General features: G+C 38.0%; 1 protein-coding gene across 2 annotated transcripts in view; it reads right to left on the bottom strand.

Moving 5' to 3' along the window:
- The window catches only part of SMAP1 (small ArfGAP 1), a 273,850-nt gene extending 248,146 nt beyond the window's left edge, over positions 1-25,704 (bottom strand). Inside the window, exon 1 of one of the 2 annotated variants that reach the window (XM_001365363.4) lies at positions 25,191-25,704. In XM_001365363.4, the coding sequence (XP_001365400.4) occupies positions 25,191-25,689 (499 nt within the window). In that variant the 5' untranslated portion in view covers positions 25,690-25,704. The remainder of the gene's footprint in view (positions 1-25,190) is intronic. The other variant, XM_001365428.4, reaches the window with a different exon arrangement.
- Positions 25,705-25,936: the final 232 nt, after the last annotated feature.

The raw sequence follows: 25,936 nt of genomic DNA, 5'->3' as shown, positions 1-25,936 counted from the left end.
GACCACTGCTCTGTCAACTGCACCACCTAGCCACCTGCAAAGTACATATGAAGTAAATACAAAGTAATTCCTAGATTTCTAAGAGAATGACTTTTGTTGGATTCAGCATTTGGACTGAACTCTAAAGGAAGTTAAGGACTCTATGAGGCAGAGGTGAAGAGGGGAGCACATTCCAGGCAAAGGCAACAGCCAATACAAAAGCAAGGAGACTAGAGATAAAATGTCCTGTACCAGGAACAGCATGCAAGCCAGTTTGGCTGGAATGTAGTTAGAATGAAGGTAAATAATGGAAAGGTAGGTTGGATCCAGATTGGGAAGACTTTAAATGTCAGCAGAATGTATATTTCATCTTTGAAACAGTTAGGAGCCCCTATACCTGCTTGAAAAAAAAAAATCACCTCTGCCCTAGATTTTTTCTTTTTTCTTTTAAGCTACTGGAAGCCCCAAAATGATGTCTAGTAATATTTATTCATTTTACCAGGATTAGAAGAAATTTTATCATACATAAGAGAAATTTGCATCAAGTTAACAGTTTTATCAAAAGAAATCTCCATCTGATATACAGGAAACAAGAGTAAAAATAATCCTGAATTAATAGAGCATAATTTTTATTTCCTACAACATTTAACTCAAATCTACCTCCTTTAAGAGAAAAATTCCACTACTATAACTAGTCTTACCAAAGGGATTGGAAATGTACCATTTTACTGGTATAAGGAACTCATTCTGCCAATGCAGGTTGACACTATCTCTGCAACTTATAGTTAGAGAAAAGTTGCCCTGAATACAGAGGATAGATACGGGACTTGCCCAGGTTCATATAGGAAGTACATTAGATCTCAGGACATATAACAAATTCCCCCGAGTAATTATTCCAATTAGCACTACTCAAACTTATAATTGCATGTAAAATAGGGAAACTGGTTACAGTTCAATGGAAATTTTAAAAAATATTTTTATTTGTATATTTCCAAATTACTCTGTTTATTAATATAAAAACAGCAAAGGATAAGAAAATTCTATTTCTGTTTCAAATTTATTATTGCAAAGAGTAGTTGTGCAAAACATTTAAAAAAAAATGTTTTAATTACTGAACATTGTACCTAAAGATATACCTACACTGACAGCATAATGAGAACACTATTACTGTGGTTTAAAATATTTTAGCAGTGTACTGACCTGTGTTGTCTTTCTTCAAATCTTCATATATACACTGGTGTACAAAGAGCTTTATCTATAACTCTGTGAATTTGCATGGTCGCATTCTCACACAATGAATTAAGTGTAACTGGATGACTTGGGACATCATCTAAAATGAGTAATTCTTTAAGTTTAATAGTGTTGTCCTTACAACAGCTGGGCTAACATGACTTCAAAAGCTGATTTCAAAAACAGTTTTAGTCACCCATGCTTTCTTATTTAGCTGCCAATTGTAGCCTCTTAGAGCTCAAGGATTTTAAGACAAATAAATACTGCTTTTACTTTTAAAATCGCCTTCTGTATTACCTCCCAATTTAAAAAGTGTGAGGTTATTCTTAAGATACTTTAAATGTGGGTTGAGTTTTTTCTTTCTTAGAAATAAAAATTCTGGAAGGCATCCTTTTCCAGTACAAGCCTTATACATCAATAATAAAAATCTGTCGACTAGGGTATTCATGTTGCATTATTTTCTTCAAAATAGCAGGATATTTAGCTTCTGCTTCCTCATCTATAGTGGTTACTTCTCCACTAATTTTAACATGCAACTGAACTCAATTTTTAAGGAGAGGCAATCAATCAATACTGGCAGGAAAAGTTTCTTCACCATTTGCTTAATTTCTATTTTCTTTCATTCATGGCTGCTCTGCTAAGAGGAATTGATTTTGATTGCAATATTTAATTCATACAGCTAAGAGATGCTCCATTTCTATGGCTAAAATAACATTTCTATTCCTTGTAGTTGTTTGCAAACCATAAAAAGCTGACAAAACAACCTTTTTCTTTTATTTCACTTGTCTGTTTCAACCTGTTCTGTAGCATATGTTCAGGCATTCTGACATCTATTATTTTCAAATTATTATGACCATATTTAAGACATAGTTATTACATCAAATTTCTGTTTTAACGGGCCTTTTCTCTTTTGTTCTAGAAGCATTTCTATCTTAAGTATTCAATTCTCTTGTTCATTATGTTCAGTGCTGCTCTTGACACAACTGTTGGTTCATGGTATGAAGCAGCATGTCACATCAACACACAAGGGAAAAAGAAAACTGTGGTGCACATAGTGGCATGTTCAAATTCTCTTAATTAGCTTACAAATGAAACATGACTATTTTGATTCACTTTAAATATAACCTGGTATCATTTTATAATTCCTACCAAACACAATTTCATATTACCTGAATTCCCATTTATCACAACCTGGTTGTCAAAATCAAGACTAGAACCCAGTTTTAGTATGGTTTCAAGGCCAGGTCTTTATCACATCACCACTACCTCTCTATTCTTATTATTATGATAGAAAATCAATATTTTACTCCATTTTTTGAATAGTGAACCATCCCAGAATATAGTAATGCACCTGAAATTCATAGTTGGAAATTCATTTGTTAAATGAAAAAGTGAATACACAAAAAACTTGTGTAAATTCCTTTGGATAGAATCCAACATAGCTCTGCTTTAAACAAAATTCCATTTTATAATTAATACTATTCAAGATTCCTAGATAATGCTCAAACTTACTAAATTGACTGCCTTTCAGCATCCCACAGGGTGACAATCAGTCATCCTAAATGATTATCTGCATTTTCAGAATACTTTTTTAAGGAAAGTCAACAGCAAAGCAATTCCTATAATCATTCTCTAATTTCTATTCCAGGAATTAGAAGGTATAAGGGAATAAGCAAGTATCAAGCACCTACTATGTGTCAGGCACTGTGCTAAGCACTTTCACAAATATTATTATCTCATTTGATCTTCACAATAATCCAACAAGGCAGATGTTATTATCTCCATTTTACAATTGAGGAAACTGAGCTAAACATAGGAGTTTCTTGTTTTGTTTTAAGTAACTTGCCCAGGATCATTATAGTAAATGTCTGTGGTTGAGTGTTCCTGACTCTAGGCCCAGCACTCTTATTTACTTCACCACCTAGCTGTCTCATTCCAGTCCCAATATAGCAGAAGATGGCATTAACTTACTGGAATGCTTTAGGATAGGACATATCTTTTCAATGATATATACAAATGGTACTTGAAGGCTCTCTTCAATTTCTTTTTAGTTCAGGTTATAACAAACAAACCACAAGGAAAAAAAATATCTCATTCTTAAATTCTAAATAGTTGAAGGCAGGCCTATAACTTCAGAAAACTTATGTTGAAATTTATAAAACGTAATTGTAAATAAATCAATGAATGAAAAGAAAAAAAATTTCCAAAAAAGTAAGGCTATTTTATAAATCAAATATCCATTTAAGATATCACCTCAAACTTAATAACTCCACACACACAAAAATAACTGTAGCAAAAAAAAAAAACCCACAAAATTCAATATTAGTTACCATAGTACCATCTTTCTAGTATAACAAGAGTTCCTTACTTAAAATCAAGGGAATAGAACTCAGATCTGCCAACTCACAGGGCGGTTATGGAGAAAATACTTTATAAATTGTAAGATTTTCTGTTGGTTATAATAATAACCTCTTGGCTTTCAAGTCAACTGTGTTTTCCATTATTTGTGCCTATAAAGCATTCTCAAAGCATATTGAAGAGGGAGAATATGATATTTGTAAGGGCTTCCATAATGACCTGAGGATTAAAAACCAAACAAATTAAAAAACAAAACTTCAAAACAGTGAAGCTCTGTCAATTTCCTGATTAATGATTAAACAAATTACCAATAGATAAAGCTTCAGTTTATCTTTTTGTGTATTGTCAACATGAATTTTTTCTGTGCACTCATAGCATTGTAGGAAAGTAGAATTTAAAAAATTAAAACAAATATTGAATCTGTAGTCTTTTTGAGTAGACCAAAAATAATTACTTTGGCTTTTTTTAATATGTCTTTATTTAGTGTGCATAATTTTGGATAACCTAGTCTATATTTATTTATTTAGATTTTTCATAGTTTCTTGTGTATTTTTATGTTATTTTTATGGCACTATAATATTTCATTTCTTTAGTACTATGCTTTATATAGCCACTGGACATATAAGTCATTTCCAGTTTTTTTATTACAAATTTACAGAATATGAGTATTGAAAGAGTCCTCAAATAGCTATCTAGTCCAACCAGTCCAAGAAGGAACCCCTACTACAACATAAACAACAAGAAATTATCCAGCCTCCATTTGAAGATCTCCAGGCAGGATGAAATCTCTATGTCCTGACACCCTCCATTTCACTTTGGGTCATTGATCTTAAGTTTGTCCCATTTCAACTCCCTTTCTTAATCTTGGGCCAGACATCCTGGTTGCCCTCTAGCTTATCACTTGCTTTCTTACTGTAGCACCCAGAAGTAAACATGACACTCCAGATTGGATCTAACCAGGGGACATATTGAAGGATTATCATTATTATCGCTGTCAGAATTCAGCCCAAGATATTATTAGATTTTTTGGCTGCTGCATCATAGTATTGACTCATTGTGTTTGAAGTCATCAAAAAACCTCTAATCTTTTTCGGCTTCAGATTCATGAATATGAATACTTTTGCACAAATTGGTCCTTTAAAAAACTTTTGATATTATATATTATTTATGATGTTACATCTTACACTTTTAATTTTAGCAATGGAATCACTAGGTATATTTAGTTAGTTTTGTTACTTTGTATGTTGCCAGATAACTCTCCAAAATAGTGGTACCAGTCAATACCTCTACTTATCATACTATGGAGAATAAACAGAAGTAGCAGTATGTCACTAGCCATTTCATTTTTTTGTTTGTTTGTTCTACAAGAACTCTTGTACCTATCATGAGGATGTACAAGTATTATGTTTAAAACTTTACAAATGAGGAAACTGAGGCTCAGAAAGGTTAAGTGACTTGTCCCTAGTCAACAGAGCCAACAACACAGATAAATAAAAATGTGTTCCATAAATCTAAAACATTTTGTTGTTTATTCAATTCAGCAAAAATTAAGTGCCTTAAGCTAGGCATTGGGGATACAAACCCCCCCCAAAAAGTCCATAATATATAAACTATAATTTAAGTAAAGAAAAAGCACTAATATTGGAGGAGAGGGAAAAGGGGAAATCAGGCAGAGCTTCCTGTATGAGGTGCCATCCTAAGCTAAGCCTTGAAGAAGAACCAAGATTTCAAGGGGCAATGGTGAAGGGGGAATGCATTTCAAGCATAGGGGGAAGGCAAAGAGATGAGACAATACTGTGTGTCTAGAAAAGTTAATAGGTCAGCTCAGCTGGAATGCTAAATATTGAAGGATAATAATATTAAATAATTTTTAAAAGAGAAATAGAGTCCAAATATAGGGGCCTTTAAAATATAAATTCCTTACTCTGACATTTATTAGAATTAGAAACAAGCACCTGAGTTCTTTTCACCAGAAAAGTGACATAGGCCCACCTGTGTCTTAGGAATACTCATTTAGCAACTATTTTGGAAGATAGATTGAGGAGAGGAGAAATTAAAACTAAGGAGATTATAAAACCAATTATATTGCCAAGGCTAAGAATTCATTACCAAGTAAATGATCCAAAGGGGAAAAAAAAATAGAAACAGAGGACTAAAGTAGCATATTTCCAATGAGGACTTGGGCATAATAAGTCAAATAAAATGTCAGAAAACATATGATGAGAAAATAGGTGGTCATTTTACTGATGGCAATATATAACAGATGGAATATCCCAAATGTTACCCTGTTATCTTCTGTTTGTTTTTGTTATTTTTAAAGACTTTTTTTTTAACAGATCAACTACAGGCTACAGAATAGTAGGGTTTACTACATTATATTGATCTTTCATGGAGGAGTAATGGAAAGATTGGGTTGAGACTTAAGATGAAAAGATGCATATGGAGAGTGATCTGCACCATTGGACAAAGCACCTAATTCAATTAGATCATAAATTCACTAAATACTAAAAAAAAAATCTAAAAATCCACTTGGATTATATATGATTGCAAATTGCTCTTAACTATTAAGTTGAATGGTAGAGGTGGTACTGGAGCTAAGCCTTGAAGGAAGGAAAAGATTTAGGTTGCCAGACAAGGTAGAGAATTGGATATGTAAAGTCATTTCTTCATTCTTTATTTAGCACCTACTGTGTAAAGAGGCATGACTAAACCAGGCTATAAAATTTTTATTCTGAGAGAAAAAGCTAAATGGAAAATTAAAGGAGTTGATGGAAAATATTAAGTAAAAGATTATAGAGTTTGAATTTGATCCTACTACCAATTGAGATCATTCCTCATATACATCTGAGAATAACAGTTTAGGATCCAGACAAATGAAAGAAAAATGCAAATTTCTAATGCTTTAATTTCTAAACAAATTATTAATCCAAAAGAGTCCAATCTCAATAGGTCCTTGTACAATAGCAGAATGATCTGGGAATTCCTTATAAGACTACCATTTAGACATCACTTGTACATAGTTGTTTATATGTATTTAAGTCATAAAATTCCTTTGTATAGGTTAGAAGATAGCCTCATTTATATTGAATTCCATCATTTAGTGATTTCCAAATACCAGATAGTAGCCCAACATAATATTTGAAACACTAGGATAAAAGAATTTATGCAGATTCTTGAGATTTAAAGGTATCTGACCTATATATATTCCTCTGCTTAACACTAAATTTGCCTACCTTACCACTTCCACAGGCTTATACACTGTAATTTTATCAGTTTAAAATCTTATGAAACCTGATGAAGTGACAAGTATATAATACCTACTCAAAAAACTGATAAACTAAATATGTTATAAGAATCTATGGTCACATGAAAATGAAACACACTTATTCAAGAAAAATCAAACTTCTTTTTTTCCTGCCACAAGGGAAAAAAATCTGTGAGAATTCCAAAAACTATCAAAAAAATATTACTCCATTCAAGGACATACATTTACCATTCACTCTGTCAGGATCAAAAAACCTAGACCTATGCTTAATCTTTACTAAGAGCATTAAATTCACTTTCAAAGAAAAGCAAAACAGTAAGAGTGGTGAGAATGGTGGATAGCATTCAAGGGTTTAGATATTGCCCATATTTAAAGAGCAAAAAAAGTATAATATTTTATACTATATACAAAATTAGTGTGACAAATTCAATAAAAAGTTGGTTTATATAGTATAATAGCTGGAAAACAAGATTACTGAATACAATATAAAACCACAAAAAAAAATAACTATTTGTAAGGGAAAATAACTATAATATAAAAAACTTAACATATAAACAGATTTTCAAATCTATAAGTAGTTTCAATATTAACATAACAATGAAAGATGAAAAATGTCAGCATTGAGAATATTTTCTTTACAATACCATATTACAAAATGTAAAAATGAGGGTGTTAATTACATGGTTTACTATCCCAGTAGCTACTAATATAAGTTAATTTTAATGGGTAGAGAAGCAAGATGGTCATAAAACCAAATTTATCATCATCAAATAGTAATATAGTAAAAAGGTCAGACAGTGAAGTATTCACTGGGTGTGGTAAAGGAGTAGGGAAGAAGGAGATCAGGACAAAGATTAACAAGTTTTTTTAACCTTCTCAAGCCAGCACTACTGTTATTTGTATAAAACAGGGGAGAAGGATATCATTCACCTATTTTTCTAGTTGAAGAAAAGCCCCAAGATTACCTAGCTAGAGAAGAAGATAGGGTTAAGACCTAATAAATAAAACAGGTTTCTGACAATAAGTTAGAAGACAGTTAATCTGATGGATACAAGAGAGAAAGTAGAGTGAAAAACAGTTCAAGAAAAAAATTACAGAAGATTTCAACTCTCCAGAGTTAAACAGAAGAGTTCTAAGGAGATTCAAAGGACAGTTAGCCTTTGTTATAGTCTCATCCTGTCTGGCTGAGAAGAGAGAGAAAGATGGAAGGACAGAGAGGGAGAGAGATCCTCAAAGGCACTTGCTTAGATAGCTAAGTGAGAAAGGCTGCAAAGGCTATGCAGCCATTGGCTGAGGATACCTGAAGCCTCTTCATCCAGAAGCGGCTCACTAATGACAAGAGATGGAGGCAACAGTAGCAGATTGGCCCTGGGGATAGCACTGTCAGCTAAGGACTGCAGCTGAGGTACAGACAGGATGAAAATGAGTCTCCCTTTTGGGGAGAAGGCTTACTAACTAGAGGAAACACCACACCCTCCCACTCCCCCCCAGAGGATGGTGGGCAAAGGCTTAATGACAAAGATGTGCCACCTGTCAAGGAGCAGTAGGGACAGGCAGAGATGAGCAGCTAAAAAAGATGGTGTGGTAGAGCATAGGGTCCAGTGTAGAATATATGTCTATGACATCCAAGGCAGGGGGCTGCAGGAGCGGTGCAGATTTACCTCCCACATGTACCTGACCACATGTATGTGTGACATGTTTTATATGCTTTAAGGCACAGCATAAAGGCCAGTACTTCCTCCACCTGCCCCCAAACCAGAAATTTCATCAGTTTGGAGAATTACAAGGTACAGAAACTCTCATTCATTTTCATTTCACTGTAGCTCTGTCCAAGAGCACTGGAGAGGTTCAGTGATGTGGGGCTGTGAATAGCGACTAGGACATGTAAAGATCTGTCAGTAAACCTCTCATCAAACTAACCATGGGTGATCTCATAAAATGGAATGGCCTGCTTGAATTAAGTTGTGCTGGCTCTTAATGAGATTAGTGAAACTGTTAACAAAGCTTACAGAGTACTTTTTGCTCTTATCAGTTATACTTATACAGTTATCATAGAAATGTACAAAGGCAGAATGATGCCATGGAAATGGGGCTGGATTTGGAGTCAGAATCTGGATGAGAATCTTGGCTCAGTACTTACTACCTGCAGGCCCTTGGTAAAGTCATGACTACTCTGTGTGTCATTTTCTTCCTTTTACCTTTTTCCCATAACATCAAGAGGTTAGACTAGGTAACCTCCCAGGTCACTCCCAGCACACACCATAAAATGAACAAAGAGAAGCATGAAAGGAACACAAATCAATTTTTTAAGATACATACAGCTGGGGAAGGAGACATACAGGTTTTGAGAGACTATAGACCAGGGAGGAAGCAGGGACTCCAAGAAAAAAGAAAGTCATTGGGGAGAGTAAGCAGGGCAGGACCAGGAAAAAAAAAGCTTCACTGGGCCAGGGAATCCTACCTCAGACAAAGGCTTGACCAGATTCCCCTCACCATACTCAAGGTGGCTTCCTGTTTGAAACCCTGCTTTATTTTCAGTTGAAAAGCCCAGAGATACTTAGCTAGAGATAAAGGTAGGGTTAAGACCCAAGAACTAAAACAGGTTTCAGACAATAACAATGAAACTGATAGATTCAAGAGAGACAATAGAGGGCAAAACAGTTTAAGGAAAAGTTTACAAAAGATTTTAACCCTTTAGAATTTAATGGAAGCACTTTGTTTTCAGATAATTCAGTTGGATAGTGAACATTATCCCTGACTGAGCATTCTACAGTCCACAGGCTGTCAGTAATTGTCAATGTTTATCATCACTTCTATGAACTTCTAAAGTTCAGCAGCTTGGGGGAAGAAATCCTCTAAAGCCCTGGTTTTGGTTCTGATGAATGCTGTTATTAATGCTGGTTCATAAAGTTTCTCCAGTAGACTGTAATCTCCATGAGGGAAAGAACCATGCCTTATTTAAATTTTTTTTTATTTTCCCTAAGATAATACCCAGTACTCACTCATTGTCTGCTAGATAAAGAAATGAAACTTCTCCCTGAGAAGTCCCATAGGTGCATTGCTTCAATTAATCAAAATATACACAGAAGACAGCCAGAATGAATGCTGCTAAAGAAGTCTTTTGCTATACAAATATACATATATGCTATACAAAGTATAACATACTTGAGTAAACATTGTAAACAAAGTAAACATTGGTTCTTCCTTCTTAAATCTAAGGAAGAAAAACAACATCTATGACAACTGAAAAACTTTGGGTACTCTCTCATATTATAAAAGTAGAGAAAATCTCAAAGGTGTTTTCCTGCTGTAAATTCCTAAAGTCTATATATGGAAAGAAAGATTAAGTATGGACAATGTTTGAAAGAGAGAAAAACATAATCCATCAACAGATTTGGTCTCTAGCACAAGTCAGTGAATCAGGCAAAACTTTCTGTTTCTCAAAGTTAAACAGCTATTCATTCTCCAGTAAAAGGGTGTAGGTATGTGAACTTTAGATTACTCCACCCTGCTTAATCTAACAAAAACAGGAATGTCTACACCCATACTTAAGGATTAAGAATTTAGGAGGATGGCCTATGACAGACATGTGCTAGCAAGCAAATGATAAATCAGAAACAACTGACAGATCCCTGGGCTATCCTAAGTCAAGCTTAAGCTACCATTGGTACATGTGAGGCGCAGAAAAGTGATGTAAAAACCGTCTATATATTTTGCGTCACTTCCTCTCTCCGGCCTCCTTGGCGGCAGAGAGATGGCTGGTGGCAGCGTACTGAGCATTTCGGCATTGTGGCATGGTGGCTACTATTGTCCGGGGTTGGTGGTGAATTTTTCTTGATACCATACTATAGGAAGCTGAGTAGCCTAGTTCAGGAGAGGCATCTTTACTGAGCTCTCTCTGAGTTTAGGCTGATTCTTTCTCCTTTGCATTCCAAACACTATCCTCTTAGAAAGCCACTAATCTTCTTCAGAGACCTTGTGGTGGAAGACTTTGAACTCCCCCTGGCACAGGTCAGGCAGGAGAAATCCTATACCCTTTCCCTTTCTCTTCTCCTTAATTCCTTCCTTCTATATTAATTAAACCACCATAAATTTCCAAACTGACATGGGTATTTTTATTTGGGATGTTCCCTGGTGACCAAAATTAATTTAGATTAGGTCACAACCCTAAAATTATCCTTACAGTCATGGCCATCTGATTTGATTATTATAATCTGACTTAGGCACATTTAAATTACCTTTCTATGTCTATTTAAAGTGATTGGAGAATAAATCACAAAAGTCCTGAAGAAAAAGATAGGAAACTAAAGTCCAGATTCCATCTCTACATACAACTTCTATTTGTCCAAAGTACATTAAAACTAATACTTAAGGCAAAATATTCATTCTAATATATCTGAACTAACAAATTAATAGTCACTGATAAGCAATTTATACCTTAATGGTTCTCTAATTGTTTCACGTGTGCTAATCTTATCTGTAATCAAAATGCTTCTTGAAATCAGATATTGGTCTTCTACTTGCAATAAACTACTAAGGATTTAAAGAACAATTCTAAAATCCTACTCTGATAATAAGGAAAAAGACTTGTACAAGAATATTCATAGCTGCACTCTTTGTGGTGGCAAAAAATTGGAAAATGAGGGAATGCCTTTCAATTGGGGAATGGTTGAACAAATTGTGGTATATGTTGATGATGGGATACTATTGTGCTCAAAGGAATAATAAAGTGGAAGAATTCCATGTGAACTAGAATGAACTCCAGGAATTGATGCAGAGCAAAAGGAGCAGAACTGAGAGAACATTGTACACAGTGACTGATACACTGTCGTGTATCTTCTCCATTAGTGACAATGTAGTGAATCCTGAACAACTTGGAGGGATCTACAAGAAAGAACACTATCCACATTCAGAGGAAAAACTGTGGGAGTAGAAACACAGAAGAAAACACAACTGCTTGATTACATGGGTTGAGGGGATATGGTCGAGGATGCAGACTCTAAATGAATATCCTAATGCAAACACCACCACCAACATGAAAATAGGTTTTGATCAAGGATACATGTAATACCCAGTGAAATTGTGTGTCAGCTATGGAAGGGGAGTAGGGGAAGAAGGGAAATAATATGATTCTTGTAACCAAGGAATAATGTTCTAAATTGACTAAATAATTTTTTTTAATTAAAATAAAATAAATAATAAAATAAAATACTACTCTGATACTTACTGGTTAGCAACAGGATAGGAACTATTTATTCAATCAACAATTTACGAAAGTGGGTTAGGAAGGTGGTAAGTATTTAAAACATAATTTATAGTAATAACAATGATTATAACCAAACAAACCAGTTTACCAGTTTCTTTATTATCCCATAGAGAGAATTGGGATATGGATGAAAGCAAATTGCAATAGCATCCCCCCAGGAAAGTAAATAGGCCCTAGGAAGGAAACAGTTTATGTGTATACTATATGTAATTGGACTCAAAACTATATCTTCCATAGAATACAAGGATGACCCATTTTCCATTCAAAGGTCACATGTATTATAACATATACTATATTACAGTTGTACCATACCAAGCTATGGCCTCACATCTTGATTTGGTCATGGAAAGTAGCAGTGACAATAACAATTTTTTTAAGTCATGGGGGAGAAGGAAGTAATAAGTAAAAAGATAATTACAAATAGACTAAGTGTAAGATATAAATCAAAAGACCAAGAGTTCTCATTCTAGCTCTGCCACCAGTCCATTCCATATAGCCACAGGGGAAAGCCACTGACAGCAATAAGACCACAGAAACAAAACAACTATCCCAAAAGTTATATATAGATTTAAAACAGGATTATGATTTGAGAAAACTTTAAATGTTTGCAGATTTCCCTGAACAACGAACAAATATGAAGAATGTATTATATAGTGTGGCTCAGTTTGTTCTACTTGGACCCACAAGCTCAGTTATGAGCAAGGCAAAGAAACTTCAGAGAAATAGACTTTAAGTTCCAGATAGGAGTGTTGCAAAAAGTGGAATGGGATGCCTCTAGAGGTAGTAGATTTTTCACTGGAGATAGTGAAAAGGAAGCTGGCTCAGCCACTTGCTTGGAAATAGGAGAAATCTTAGCAGCCATGCAGTCCGACCCCTTTGTTTCACAGAAGAGGAAAATGAAGTAAAGTTTAAGTAACCTTCTCAAAGTTACACAGGTAGTGTAGTAGCACAGCCAGGATTTAAATCTGGATCTAGATGGAAAGAGTCTAGCTCTTAACCCAGAGCTCTTTCCACTATACTCTTCTGCCTCCCTTGGACGATGTAATGAGTGTCTCAGAAGGATTGGAGATACTTATGCTGAGGATTTCTGAACTCCCTCAGAGATGACTTCTGGAAAGTCATCCCTATCCCCTATGTCCTATGTCAGGCAACATAGAGCAAATGCCACTGTATAGGTGGTAGAAAGGGAAAGAATTTGCTACCTTTCTTTATGAGAAATGCATGGAAATTTCAGAGATTCTGTAGACTCTTCCTTTCTATAGTGATGAGAAAAAACAAAGCTCTCCAGAAAGAAAACTGAAAAGAGAAGCAATAACAACTCTATGTCAAGAGTAGAATCAAAGGTAGCCCTCATCTCTCTCCACACTTTTCCTTCACAAAATCAATGACTCTCACCAATATGAAGAAAATCCCCAAATTTATATTTTTAAACCCTAACATCTTAACCAACTATATATCTCTATATAGATATTGCCACCAGCATCTCAAATTCAGCATGTGCAAAAATGTTATTTTATCTTTCCTCTAAACCTCCACTAGACCTCATCATTTCTGAGGAGCACCACTGCTCACCCAGTCTCCCATGTTTGAAATCCATGGGGATTTTTCATCTCCCTTATCTCCCATATTTCCACTGCAATCACTATAATACAGACCCTCAAAACACCTTCTTGTAATAACTTCTTAACAGAAACTTCTTAACAGAACTTCCCACATATCCAACCTTTTCCTCAGACAGAAAGTAAGTAGCAAATTTGGCATTTAAAAATGAAGTTACATATAGGATCACAGCTCTAAGACTAGAAAGAACCACTGAGGACACCTAGTCCAACTATTTCACTTTACACATGAGGAAACAGGCAACTTGGCCAAGGTCACACAAGGCATAATCATCAGATGGACAATTTTAACCCAGATTTTCTAACCATAGAACCAATGTTCTTTCCCCTATCCCAAATCCAATGTTCATTCTACTTAACCAGGACTTTGACTAAGGTGGAGAAGGAGGAAGGTGGGGATGAAAACAGGTAATACATGTAATACAAGCTATAAAATGATTAAGTGAATAGGAAATGACAAACAGTGGTACCAGAGGTCAGACAATAGAAGGAGCACTTCTAGCTAAAACACCAAGAAAAGCTTGGAGGATATCCTACCTAACCTGGGCCTTGAAAAAGCCCCACAAGGGTGCTGAAAGTGATTTGTAAGCTATGATCCACTTATTTTTAGCAAAGACCTTTCTGAGCACTGACCACCTCTCAGTGAACCCAAATTCTCTTAAATCCAGCTGAAGATAAAGGAGTGAATGGGACTTTGTTAGAATGCCATTCACCCATGATTGGGGATGTAGACTCTAAATGAACATCCTAGTACAAATACCAACAACATGGAAATGGGTTCAGATCAAGGACACATGCAATACCCAGTGGAATTGTGCTTCGGCTATGGGAAGGGGCGGGGGGAGGGAAAGGGGGAAGAAAATGATTTTTGTATCCAAGGAATAATGTTAGAAATTGACCAAATAAAAATAATGTTTTTTAAAAAAAAATAATTAAAAAAAGAAAGCCATTCACCCAAAGAAGAATTCTCTCTATTCCCTAAAATTTGTCCTTTGAACTTCAAGCCATAATTAGGTTAGATAGAAGGAAGGGCAAATCTCACTACTGAGGGTCAGGCAGATAGCCTGAACCATCAGGATTTGGGGAGCAGGTCAGTTGTGTGGAAGAGGCATGAATGCAGCAAGACAAGAAGCTGGAGATTGATCATCTGTCAGTCAGATGTAGATTCCATTTGGAATATGACTGGGAAACAGTTGGAAGCAAGAGCCAACTGATTGACTGATTGGAGGGTTTTTTGGCTGATGGTGGTGACTGAAGGAAGAAGCTGGTTTTATCTCTGGGGCTTAGGATAATCAAGTTGGAGGTAACCTGACTGACTTGAAGGCAGAAGAAGGACAATAGTTCTTATATCTCTCTCTGACTTGCTCTGTTTCATGCTAGTGACTGAATTGCCATTTCTCTCAATATCCTCCAACCTAACACTTACTGCAGATAATAGGGATATCCCATCCCTCATGCTAGTCCTGTCTTCCCCAAATAAACCCCTTGTTTGACAAAGATTAAGAACTATTTCATTGAAACCTTACAGCTCACACTGAGTTACTTGAAGGAGACTGAAGAAGGGGGGAGGAAATGCTGAAAGGCTTCTGAAGAGGGAGGAGGTTAGGCAAAAAGAAGATAATGGATTTTGAGTCTCTATAGCAAAATGACCAGTATGATTTTTGATTCTCTGAATTACATTGGCAACACCACCAGGTTCATACTCCAGTTGCCATTTCAAACTGAAACTATACTCTGGCAGATTTTGACTCAAGTTTACATCATTTCAACGGCAGTTTTACAGACTTTGACCTATTTGAAGAATATCTATAGATTTGTAATCCCCCAAAATGCAGCAAAGATAATTGTGGTGGATACTAACTTGGAAAATGTTATTAAGAACATGTTTGAAGAATTTATCAAGGCTAAAGGGCTAGACCAGATTAAGGACAAGAACAATGGTCAGACAGATAATGCACCCAAAGAGAAAGAGAGAAAGGCAAAGAAAACAAAGGGAAATGACAGTGACAAGGACACTAAGTCTTCTTAGATCAAGTCTGCTTGCCTTATAACATCAAGAAGGGGAAGTGAAGGGGGGAGAGCTATGCCTTTCCCCTCAAGGGCGGAGAGCCAGCTCCAAGCTTTAACCTCTATACTCAACCCAGTCTCTAAAGCAGGGATCCCCAAACTGTGGCCCCCTGAGGCCATTTATTTGGCCCCCACAGCACTTCCAGAAGGGGCACCTCTTTCACTGGAGATCAGTGAAAGGAGCACTGTATATGGCAGCACCACAAAGCATGGTGTCACTCACGTACAGTACTACTTCCGGTGACATAATCCTTTGCTTGGCTCCTTGTTCTGTGAGTAGCTGAATGAGAACGAGGCACTGCACAAAGGATTATGTGACTGCACAATGGAAGATGTCAACATGGTGAGCAGTGATCTATGGGAGGGGATTCCGCACTGTGTATACTGCTGCCCAGTGTAGTGATGGCAGTGATGGGCCTGTGTAAGATGTGACAGGCCCATCACAGCCAGCACTACAGCCTCCGCTATCCCAGACAATGGTATACAGTGTCACAGGCCCAGCACCACCTCCAGTATTATCTATTATCTATAAGCATCAGATAGCAGTGATCTGGCCTATGACATCAGCAGTGGGACTCTACTGTGAGAAGCCCACCACTGCCACTGGGTGTTTTATAAGACACCCCCTGTTTGGGGGGGGGGGGGGGGGTCAAATTAATATAAGACAGTGTCTTATTTTTGGGGAAACATGGTAGTACAATGGCCCCCATACTCCCCCAGATGCACAACATAATTATGTTGTGCATCTGGAGTGTGGGGGCCATTGTACTGTGTAGTAATGTGGGGAGAGACTTTTGGGCAAAGGGAGGTTATAAGGGCCATTATGTTGTGCAACTGAGGGAGTATGGTTGCCATTGTACTATGTGGGGGAAGTGAGGCATGTGTTATGTGTATTACATATTACAGATCCATAAATACAGACTAAAAGAGGACACACACTAGTGTTGTGCCTTCTTTTTTCCTGCTGTGGAATCTGATTGTATGGGTGTTACCCATACAATCAGATTCCTGGGTGAGTTCAAGGATTGCAGTGTGGTTTGCACAGTGTAATGTGAACTGGAAAGGTGGTGGAGGAACCGGCTCTGTAATTGTGCCAGTTCCCACACCACACCAGTGTGAGCCTGAGGTAAAAGTGGAGTTCCACCAATATGGCCACTGGTAAGGCTGAAATGATGTGGACTGGGAAGGCCGCATTGATGGACACAGATCAGACTGCATTGATGGGCAGTGCAGTCTGTATGCCTCTGTGTGGGCAAAATTATTGTTGGTATATTGTTTTTATAGAGCTGTATATCTATATCTACATCTATCTATCCATCTATCTATCTATCTATATCTATATCTATATCTATATATCTATATATATATATATTTTACTAATAGCAATTTGGAATCCCTAGGAAACAATGATGTCAAGAAAGAGAAAAACTGACTCAGAGTGTAGGATATTCAAAGAACAGTTGACTTATGATTACTTTTTCATGCAGTACAAGGAAAGAGCTGTGTGTTTGATCTGTCAGAATATAGTGTCTGTGTTCAAACAATACAATTTGCATTGACACTATCAAACTCAACATAAAAATAAATATGATTTTTTGGTCGGAGATGTGAGAAAAGATAAAATATTAAAACTGAAAAATACATTGACAATTCAGCAAAATACTTTTGTGAAGCAGAAGCAGCTAAATATTTCATCACTGCGAGCAAGTTTTCAAGTTGCCAAGCTAATAGTATGCACTGGCAGACCATTCGTGGAGGTAGAATTTGTTAAGAGTGCCTTCTTTCTGTTGCCAAAGAGATGGGTCCAGAAAAGGCAGACTTATTTAGTACAGTTAGTCTTTCAAGATCTACAATTACACAAAGGATTGAAGAAATGGGAGACAATTTGCATCAGCATTTGCAAAACTCCGCAGGAAAACTTTCCCATTTTTCCTTGCCCCTCGACGAGAGCAATGATGTTAGTGATTCTGTACAACTTCTAGTTTTTATTCATGGGATGAATGAAATTACGAAGTCACTGAAGAGCTTGCTGTACTGCAAAGCATCAAAGGAACAACTATAGGAGAGGATATCTATAAAAAGGTTTCCCAAACTGTGAAGGATTTGGAGCTGGACTGGGCTAAACTAGCCAGTGTGACAACTGATGGTACTCCTAGTATGGTGGGGTCTAAGAAAGGAGTAATTGCTCACATTAACCAAGAGATTGACGAACGTAACCATTCTCATCCAATAGCCATACACTGCCTCATCCACCAACAAGCGCTGCTATGTAGTACATCACTGAAGTGGGACTATGTTATGAAAACTGTGGTATCTTAGTGTTAACTTCATTAGAGCTAATGCACTAAGCCACAGACAATTTCAGGAATTTCTGTCTGAGCTAAATGTTGCCTATGAAGATGTTCCGTACCACCCAGAAGTCCATTGGCTGAGTTGAGGGAGAGTTTTGAGACATTTCTATGACTTACTTCCACAAATTACAGCTTTTATGCTTTCAAAAAACAAAGAAGTACCAGAGCTCAATGATATAGAATGGAAATGGCACCTCACCTTTCTGATAGATGTAACAGAGCTACTCAATAGTTTCAATGTGCAACTTCAAGGAAAAGGGAAGCTCATCTGTGATATGCAATTACATGTGAAAGCATTTGAAGTAAAATTAGGCCTCCTTATCAAACAAGTGAAGGAGGAAAATTTCTGCCATCTCCCCTTAACTCAAAATCTGTTAGTGGAAAAACCCTTGATTGCATTCCCCCAAAAAAACATGTGTGGATTCACTGGAAAAGTTGCAAAAAGAGTTCCAATTCAGATTTAAATAGCTTCATTTCCATGAACAGGACATACAGCTTTTCCATAACCCATTTTCTACTGACATTGAAAATGTGGATACAATTTACCAAATGGAACTGACTGAACTACAGAATTATGACTCTCTGAAAGGCGCATTTAAAGTCAAGCAGCTTGCCTAACTTCTCTGCATCTCTCCCCTCTGAGACATATCCTAATCTCAGGAACAGTGCACTCAAAATGGCAACCATCATTGGCAGCACTTATGTCTGTGAGCAGACTTTTTCAGGAATGAAACATCTGAAATCTCCAACCAGATCTAGACTAACTGATGCACACTTGCATCACTTGTTATGGATAGCAGTAACAAATATGGAACTGGACATTGACCATCTCATTAGCCAAAAGCAGGCCCATAGTTCCCATTGAAATACCGGTCAGTTTGTAGATTTAAATTTACTTGTTCTTTATTTTAAATATTGTATTTATTTCTGCTTTGTTTTTTTTTAACTTTAAAATAAGATATGTGCAGTTTGCATAGGGATTTGTTCATAGTTTTGTTTTGTTTTTAAATAATCCAGTCCTCCAATGGTCTGAGGGATAGTGAACTGGCCCCCTGTGTAAAAAGTTTGAGGACTCCTGCTCTAAAGGAACATATTCTGTTCTTCTAAAAGACAACTTGGGCTGTCTTTCCCTAGGGGAGGACCAATCTCTCCCCTCTCTCCAACTCTTTGACTGTTCATACCTCTCTTTAGTCCCCAAAATAAACGTAGGTGACCCCATTCTGGTCATCTATTACAAAGTATATAAAGCAGAATCAGAATAGAAGGAAGGAAGGAAGGAAGGAAGGAAGGAAGGAAGGAAGGAAGGAAGGAAGGAAGGAAGGAAGGAAGGAAGGAAGGAAGGAAGGAAGGAAGGAAGGAAGGAAGGAAGGAAGGAAGGAAGGAAGGAAGGAGAGAGGGAGGGAGGAAGGAAGGAAGGAAGGAGAGCGGGAGGGAGGCTGGCTCTTTTTAAGTATACTCTATCAAAAAAAAATTAAAATTCTGCAACAATGACCAAAAAAAATGTTAATAGCTAATAAAGCTCAATCTTAAATGACTAAAAAAAAGAAAGCTTTTAAAGAAACCTAAAAAACAAACAGCATAGTAAATGGAAAAATTCCCCAGTTGCCCCTGTCAACATGGAAATCTAGAAATCCCCATTTTATTTAGTTTGAGGGTAGAAACCCCAGGTTTTGACCTTGTCACAGGAGGGGTTTCCCCCTGAGGTAAGGTCCCACTTCACCAGACAATAGACATCCACTTCAGGTGGGGAGGTAAACCCCATCAGAAGTCAAGTAGCTCTTTTGTCTCCAGAAGCCTTTTCCTAGTATATCACACCCTCCTTCAAAGGATTGAACTCAGGACCTTCAGCTTGGGAGACTGATGCGCTACCTACTGGGCCAAAGCTGAAGTGGATGTCAATTGTCTGATGAAGTGGGACCTTCCCTCAGGGGAAACCCCTCCTGTGACAAGGTCAAAACCTGGGGTTTCTACCCTCAAACTAAATAAATAGGGGATTTCTAGATTTCCATGTTGACACCCTTATTTATAAGAAATGTAGCTATATGTCATCCATGGGTAAAATACTATACCACATGTATACTTTGTTTTTGCATTAATTTTAAAATGCTGATTGTAATCTGTAGGCTAGAGTCTTTGGCCTAAAACTCTGTTCCAAGAATTTCCTTTTCTCATCCTCCAAAATATAGGATCAACATATACATATCTACCAAAAATATATGAAAAAAGCTACATTTTCATGATGATAGTATTTTTTCCTGCAACTCCCTGTAGATAATAAAGTAATATTTGAATAGATATTTCAGTATATGTATACCAGGAAAGGAGGAATAGGGAAAAGGAAGAAAAGGGAGAATAGAAATAAAAGAATCTTAGGATTTGTAAGGGGCCATAGGAATTACTAGTTAGCTATCTTTTTGGTTAAAATCTGTCTCCTAATCTAAATTATATTCATTGGTCTTAGTTTTATCCTTTGTAGTTTGCTACACATTAATACCCAAGACAGAGAAAATCCTTCAAAGCAGGGTAGGAAAAGTAGCTACAACCAGGAGTGGAGCTACCTTCCTGGGAATGCAGTGGCTATACTAGGTTGGTTTTGCAACAACCTCCAGCTGCCAAGCAAAGAGGCAGTGTCATTCTAAGAGAGCAGAGATATTCCACAAAGGAACACATTTTTGAAATGTTCCTTGAACACAAAATAGCTAGCTTTTCTTCCCTGTTCCTAGTCACAACAAAGAAATGTAATAAGCAATGAGACATTAGATGGTGTGTGTGTGTGTGTGTGTGTGTGTGTGTGTGTGAATGGCTAGATTTTTCAATAAGAAAAGGGTCTTGGGGAAAGTTAAGGAGTGCAGTGACAGCTGAAGACATCTGTTCTAAAAAAATTAAATGTAGGGGGCAACTGGATGGCTCAGTAGATAAAGAGCCAGACTTAGAGCCATGAAGTGCTAGGTTCAAATCCTAGCTGTGTGACTCCTAAACAAGTCACTTAATCCCCACTGCCTAGTCCTGACTGCTCTTCTGCCTTAGGACCAATACAAAGTATTGATTGTAAAATGGAAGGTAAGGGCTTTTTAAAAGGGATCAAATGAAAGTCTATTGTTTTAGGGAAGAAAGTCTGGAAACCAGGAAGGGTTCGAAACCTGTACCCAAGTAGTGTTCCTTTTGTAACTAGCTATAAAACTCTGTACTATCAATACTTTTTTCACTAACTAGCCTTGGGCAAGTCACAATCTTGCTGGGCTCATCTGAGGAAAAGAAATGGCAATTTAGATGACCTCTAAATTCCCTTCTATCTCTAAATCCCAAGATTCTATTTCCTCCTAGATTCTTTTGGTGGCAGTCACCTATACATTTTCATAAGGTTACCTTGCTAGATGGGTAAAATGGCTAATACTTGCTACATATTTGATATATGTCAAATCAAAGCCACCCCTTTAACTTGTTGTTTTGGTATAATCTGGTAGATAAGGATTCAAACTATTGCAAATGGATAACAAACTGGCAAGGTATCCAAACTTTTTCAAGTATTCCATAATCTGGCACCAACTAATAGCCCAGTTAGGTTATCCAAAATCCCAGAGTCAAGGAGAAGACTTGGGAGAGGAAATATAGCTCCATTTGTTTATTCTGAATCCCAAGTTTCCAGTCTTGATAAGGATAGGATCAACAGCAGGGAGCTGGCACTTGTACCATTTTTTTCCTCTTTTAAAAGTGACTTCCTGAATAGTCAATGTAAGAAAAGAATATAGACTACTCCAGTCAAGGAGACTTTAAAATCTGATTTACAGGGCCCTGTAACTCACTTGAAAAAAAGTAGTTAGGTCTCAGTTTTGGTAAATATACCCACAGATCAGCAGTGTACCTTGCTTAAATCATTTTTCCCCCTTAAACTATAAAGTTGACTAGAAGATTACAAGCTGTAATAAAGTCCATGAAAAAACTCCTGAGAGGTTCATTAGAAGAAAATATTTAAGGGAGCAGCTGAGTACTCAGTGGATTGAGAGTCAGGCCTAGAGATGGGAGGTCCTAGGTTCAAATTTGACCTCAGACACTTCCCAGCTGTGTGACCCTGGGCAAGTCACTTAACCCCCATTGCCTAGCCCTTACCATTCTTCTCCCTTGGAGCCAATACATAGTATTATACATAGAAGGTAAGGGTTTTTAAAAAAAAGGAAGAAAATATTTAAATATAGAATGGAACCCATGATAAGATCAGTAGTCTGGAACAAGACTAAAGTAGCTCGTGTTTTATGTTTATGCCTAAAAAGTTCATCTATGTATGGTTATAATTTTGTGAATGCTGTTTCACTTGAAGTTTGGTATATCCAAATCTATAACTCTATATAACAGAATTCACCTAAAAAAAGTCAAAGCCAAAATATTATGTTCCTTTACAAGGAACAACTGCCATCAATTTCCAAGTGTTAAAATTATATGGCCAATAAAACAAAAAGTGCTGGCCCCTTTAGCAATATACTTCACTGTCAGAGAGAAGTACATTTTACATAGTATTAAAATCTCCATTCTTAAAAGTATTTTAGATTGAAATATAGTATTTGTAAAATAAAAATAATATGTGTAAAAAAGATTTAAAGAAAATAATATCCCTTTCTACTTCCAGGGAAGGCAGTGTTGCCCTGGAATGAGGTGGTAGATGAAGAACTGGCCTCAGAAGCAGAAAAGCCAGCATTCAAGTCCTGCCTCTGACAAATACTGGTTAATTGACTTTGAACAAGTCATTTAACCTCTCAGCACTCTAAGCAACATTTAAGACTATATAAGTTGCAGAGGAACTGGCCTGAATAGGTAAGCAGTTTCCTTTTCCAAATTAAACCAGTGAATTGAAAAGTCCTATCCACATCTTCCTAGCCTATTTCCTATTTCATTAACTATTTCTTTTTTGCCCTATATTATTTCTATTCACTCCAAACCTCCAAAAACAATTAAAAAAAAGACAAATACAAAGAAATAAATGAACTTTTCAATCTAGTGGGAATATTAGCTTTAAAATATAATTTCAAATTTGGTAAATCACACTGGAAGATGCACCATCAACTCACTGTCTCAGAATTTTGGAGCTGGAAAGGAACCTACAGGTTTACTTAGTTTAACACCTCCAATCTGCAAATGAAGAAATGGGCTCAGAGAAATAAAAGACCTTGTTTAAAATCATATATCTAGTCAAAGATAAAGCCTGGCAAATAAGTTTAATAAAACACTATCTGTGTGGAAAACTAGATGGGGCAGTATTGGGTCTAGATAGAGGAAAAAGATTCATCTTCAAGAGTTTAAATCTGCCCTCAGAAATGAGTTAGCTGTGTGACCCTGGGCAAGTCACTTAACTCTACCTCAGTTTCCTCATCTGTAAAATGAGCTGTATCCAGTATCTTTGCCAAGAAAATGTCAAATGGGGACATGAAGAGTCAGATATGACTGAACAAGAAAAAATTTATCAATGTATGTATTTAAGCATTTTTATCAAAATTGTAAGAATATTAATGTTAACTAAGAAAACTCAGATGTTAATTCAACATCAAATGGTATATTTTACCTTTCAAAATACTTCATTCACTTAGATAAATGAACTCTATCATCCAAAATGACTAAACAATCCATTACACATGACAGAATTCTCAAACATATGCACAAGTTTATTTAATCACACAATAAGTACACAAATTTTCAACTGCCATCAAAATTATGTCTTTGAATGAAAAATAAAGCTTTACTCAAAAAAATCATATGGAATTAAGAAGTGTCTTTCAAATTAATGTTATATTCAAAATTTTAATTCTAAAGCTCTAAAGGTTATGTACACATTCACGACTAATGGTTAAGAAACTTTCTGACTATTATGTTGCTTAGTCTAGGCAAGTATTATCAAGGCACTGAAACATGACTCATGTAGTTAATATGGGGGATGGATAATGAAGCTTCAGGAAAAGACTAGGTCAAATAATGCCCGGAATTTCAAACACTGCCAAGAATAGTCTTTGCTTTTGGATAAATTTACCTACTTCCCAGTGACTAACATATCATGAAATCACAGTTTCTTAACCATGAGTTTCTTCATTTGATTTGATAAAATCACTGAAACATTTTTTTAAGTCCAAGGTTCTGAAACGGTAAATAAGTCTACCCCAAAATGTATGGGCTAAAAATACATATATATCTGTGTCACGGCCTGGGGGGGTGGGGGGGGAAGCCCTCAAATGGCACAAACTAAAATCAGGTGCTTTATGTCTTTGGACCAATAAAATGCATTGCTAACCTTTAATAGCAAATCGCCCACCGCCCACCCCCCCCAGCAGGAGACACACACACCTTCAAAGGTCGCCAGCACCCGGCCTTTCAAACCTTCCAGGCTAGAAATAGTTATTCAGGCTCCCTGTGCACAGAGTCTCCAAGAATGAAAAGGAAATGCTTCTTCATTGACTCGTGATCAGTCTTACCCACCCCTCACCCACCTGCCATCAAACAGAAAATGCCCACCCAATTCTGCTTATTCCCATCTCCCCCTCAGGCTAAAAATGGGCAGCAAACACCTCTCCTTGGAGGAAGCCCAAGCAGAAGGGCAACACTAACACCCGGAGACCGGGCGAGGGCATGGGCGCGGGGGAAGGACACTGCTCTTGGCGAGGAGAGAAGGCGAGCCTCAAGAAAGGGACCTTCTGGAGCCAACATCCCCTGCTGACCTACCCAGCCCTTTCCTCTCCACCTCTGAATAACCCTAAATTCGGCGGACGTGAGGTGACCCCAATGCCCAAGCGGGCTCTGGACAGGCGTCTCCTCCCGCACCAGCAGTGGGCTAAGGTCCAGAGGGGGCAGGGGTCACGAAGCCTACAAGCGCCCTCTCCCCAGGTACCGTCTCCCCAGCAGGCGGCGTGGGGGCGGAGGGCGGAGCCGGAATGGGGTGACCGCGCCCCCAGGCCTGAAATCCCCAGCCGACAGCCCCAGGCCGGGCAGGGCAGGGCCGGCGTCTCGGCCCAGGAAGCTCGCGAGACCGGCTCGTGCCCAGCTCGACCCGGGGCTCCAGACGCTCTCTCGCTCGGTACCTTTGGCCTCGCAGTCGGCGCAGTACTTGTTGTCCTCCTCCCGCAGCAGCTTGGACAGGATCAGCTGGTGCTGCTCGTTCAGCTTCTGAGCCTTCTCCCGGCACGAGCGCGTCGCCATCGCGGGGAGCCGAGCCAGGGAGCGCAGGGGACAGCCGAGCCGAGGGCTGGCGCTGGAGCTGCAGAGAGGTTGCCGGGACCTAACGCACCTAGCACCGCCGACAGACAGCCCGAGAGGCGGCGGCGACAGCGACGGCAAAGCAGAAACGGCAGGGGTAGAGGCAGCGGCAGCAGCAACAGCGGCGGCGGCAGCGCCGACGTGTCTCCGCCTCCTCGCAGCGCCGGCCCCGCACGCACTGCCTGAGCCGGCCGCCGGGAGGGAGGAAGAAAAGGAGGCGAAAGCTAGTTTCCGGGCCGGCTCGGAAGGAAGAAACCCGGCTGCCCTCGCCCTCCCAAAACCGCCTGTATGGGCTGCGCATGCGCTGAGATCCCCCGGCTCCATCTGGGGCCACACTCTCCGTGTGGGCATGCGTAAAGACCTTCTTTTAGGGATTCCTGTCATTCGCTTTCCCCGCCCCCTGGGTCCTTGGGCGAGAGTCAGGAAGGTGTTTAGTACTGGGTTTAGGTTTGTAGTTGTTAAATTGCGTCGGACTCCCATTTGGGGTTTTCTTGACAAAGATACTGGAGTGGTTTTCTCTAGCTCATTTTACAGATAAGAAAACTGAGACAAACAGAATTAAGTGACTTGC

This window comes from Monodelphis domestica, chromosome 2 (genome assembly GCF_027887165.1).
Source record: "Monodelphis domestica isolate mMonDom1 chromosome 2, mMonDom1.pri, whole genome shotgun sequence".
In the NCBI taxonomy this organism is placed as follows: domain Eukaryota; kingdom Metazoa; phylum Chordata; class Mammalia; order Didelphimorphia; family Didelphidae; genus Monodelphis; species Monodelphis domestica.
The sequence above is the reverse complement of the archived record's forward strand: the minus strand, read 5'-3'. Positions and strand labels throughout refer to the sequence as shown.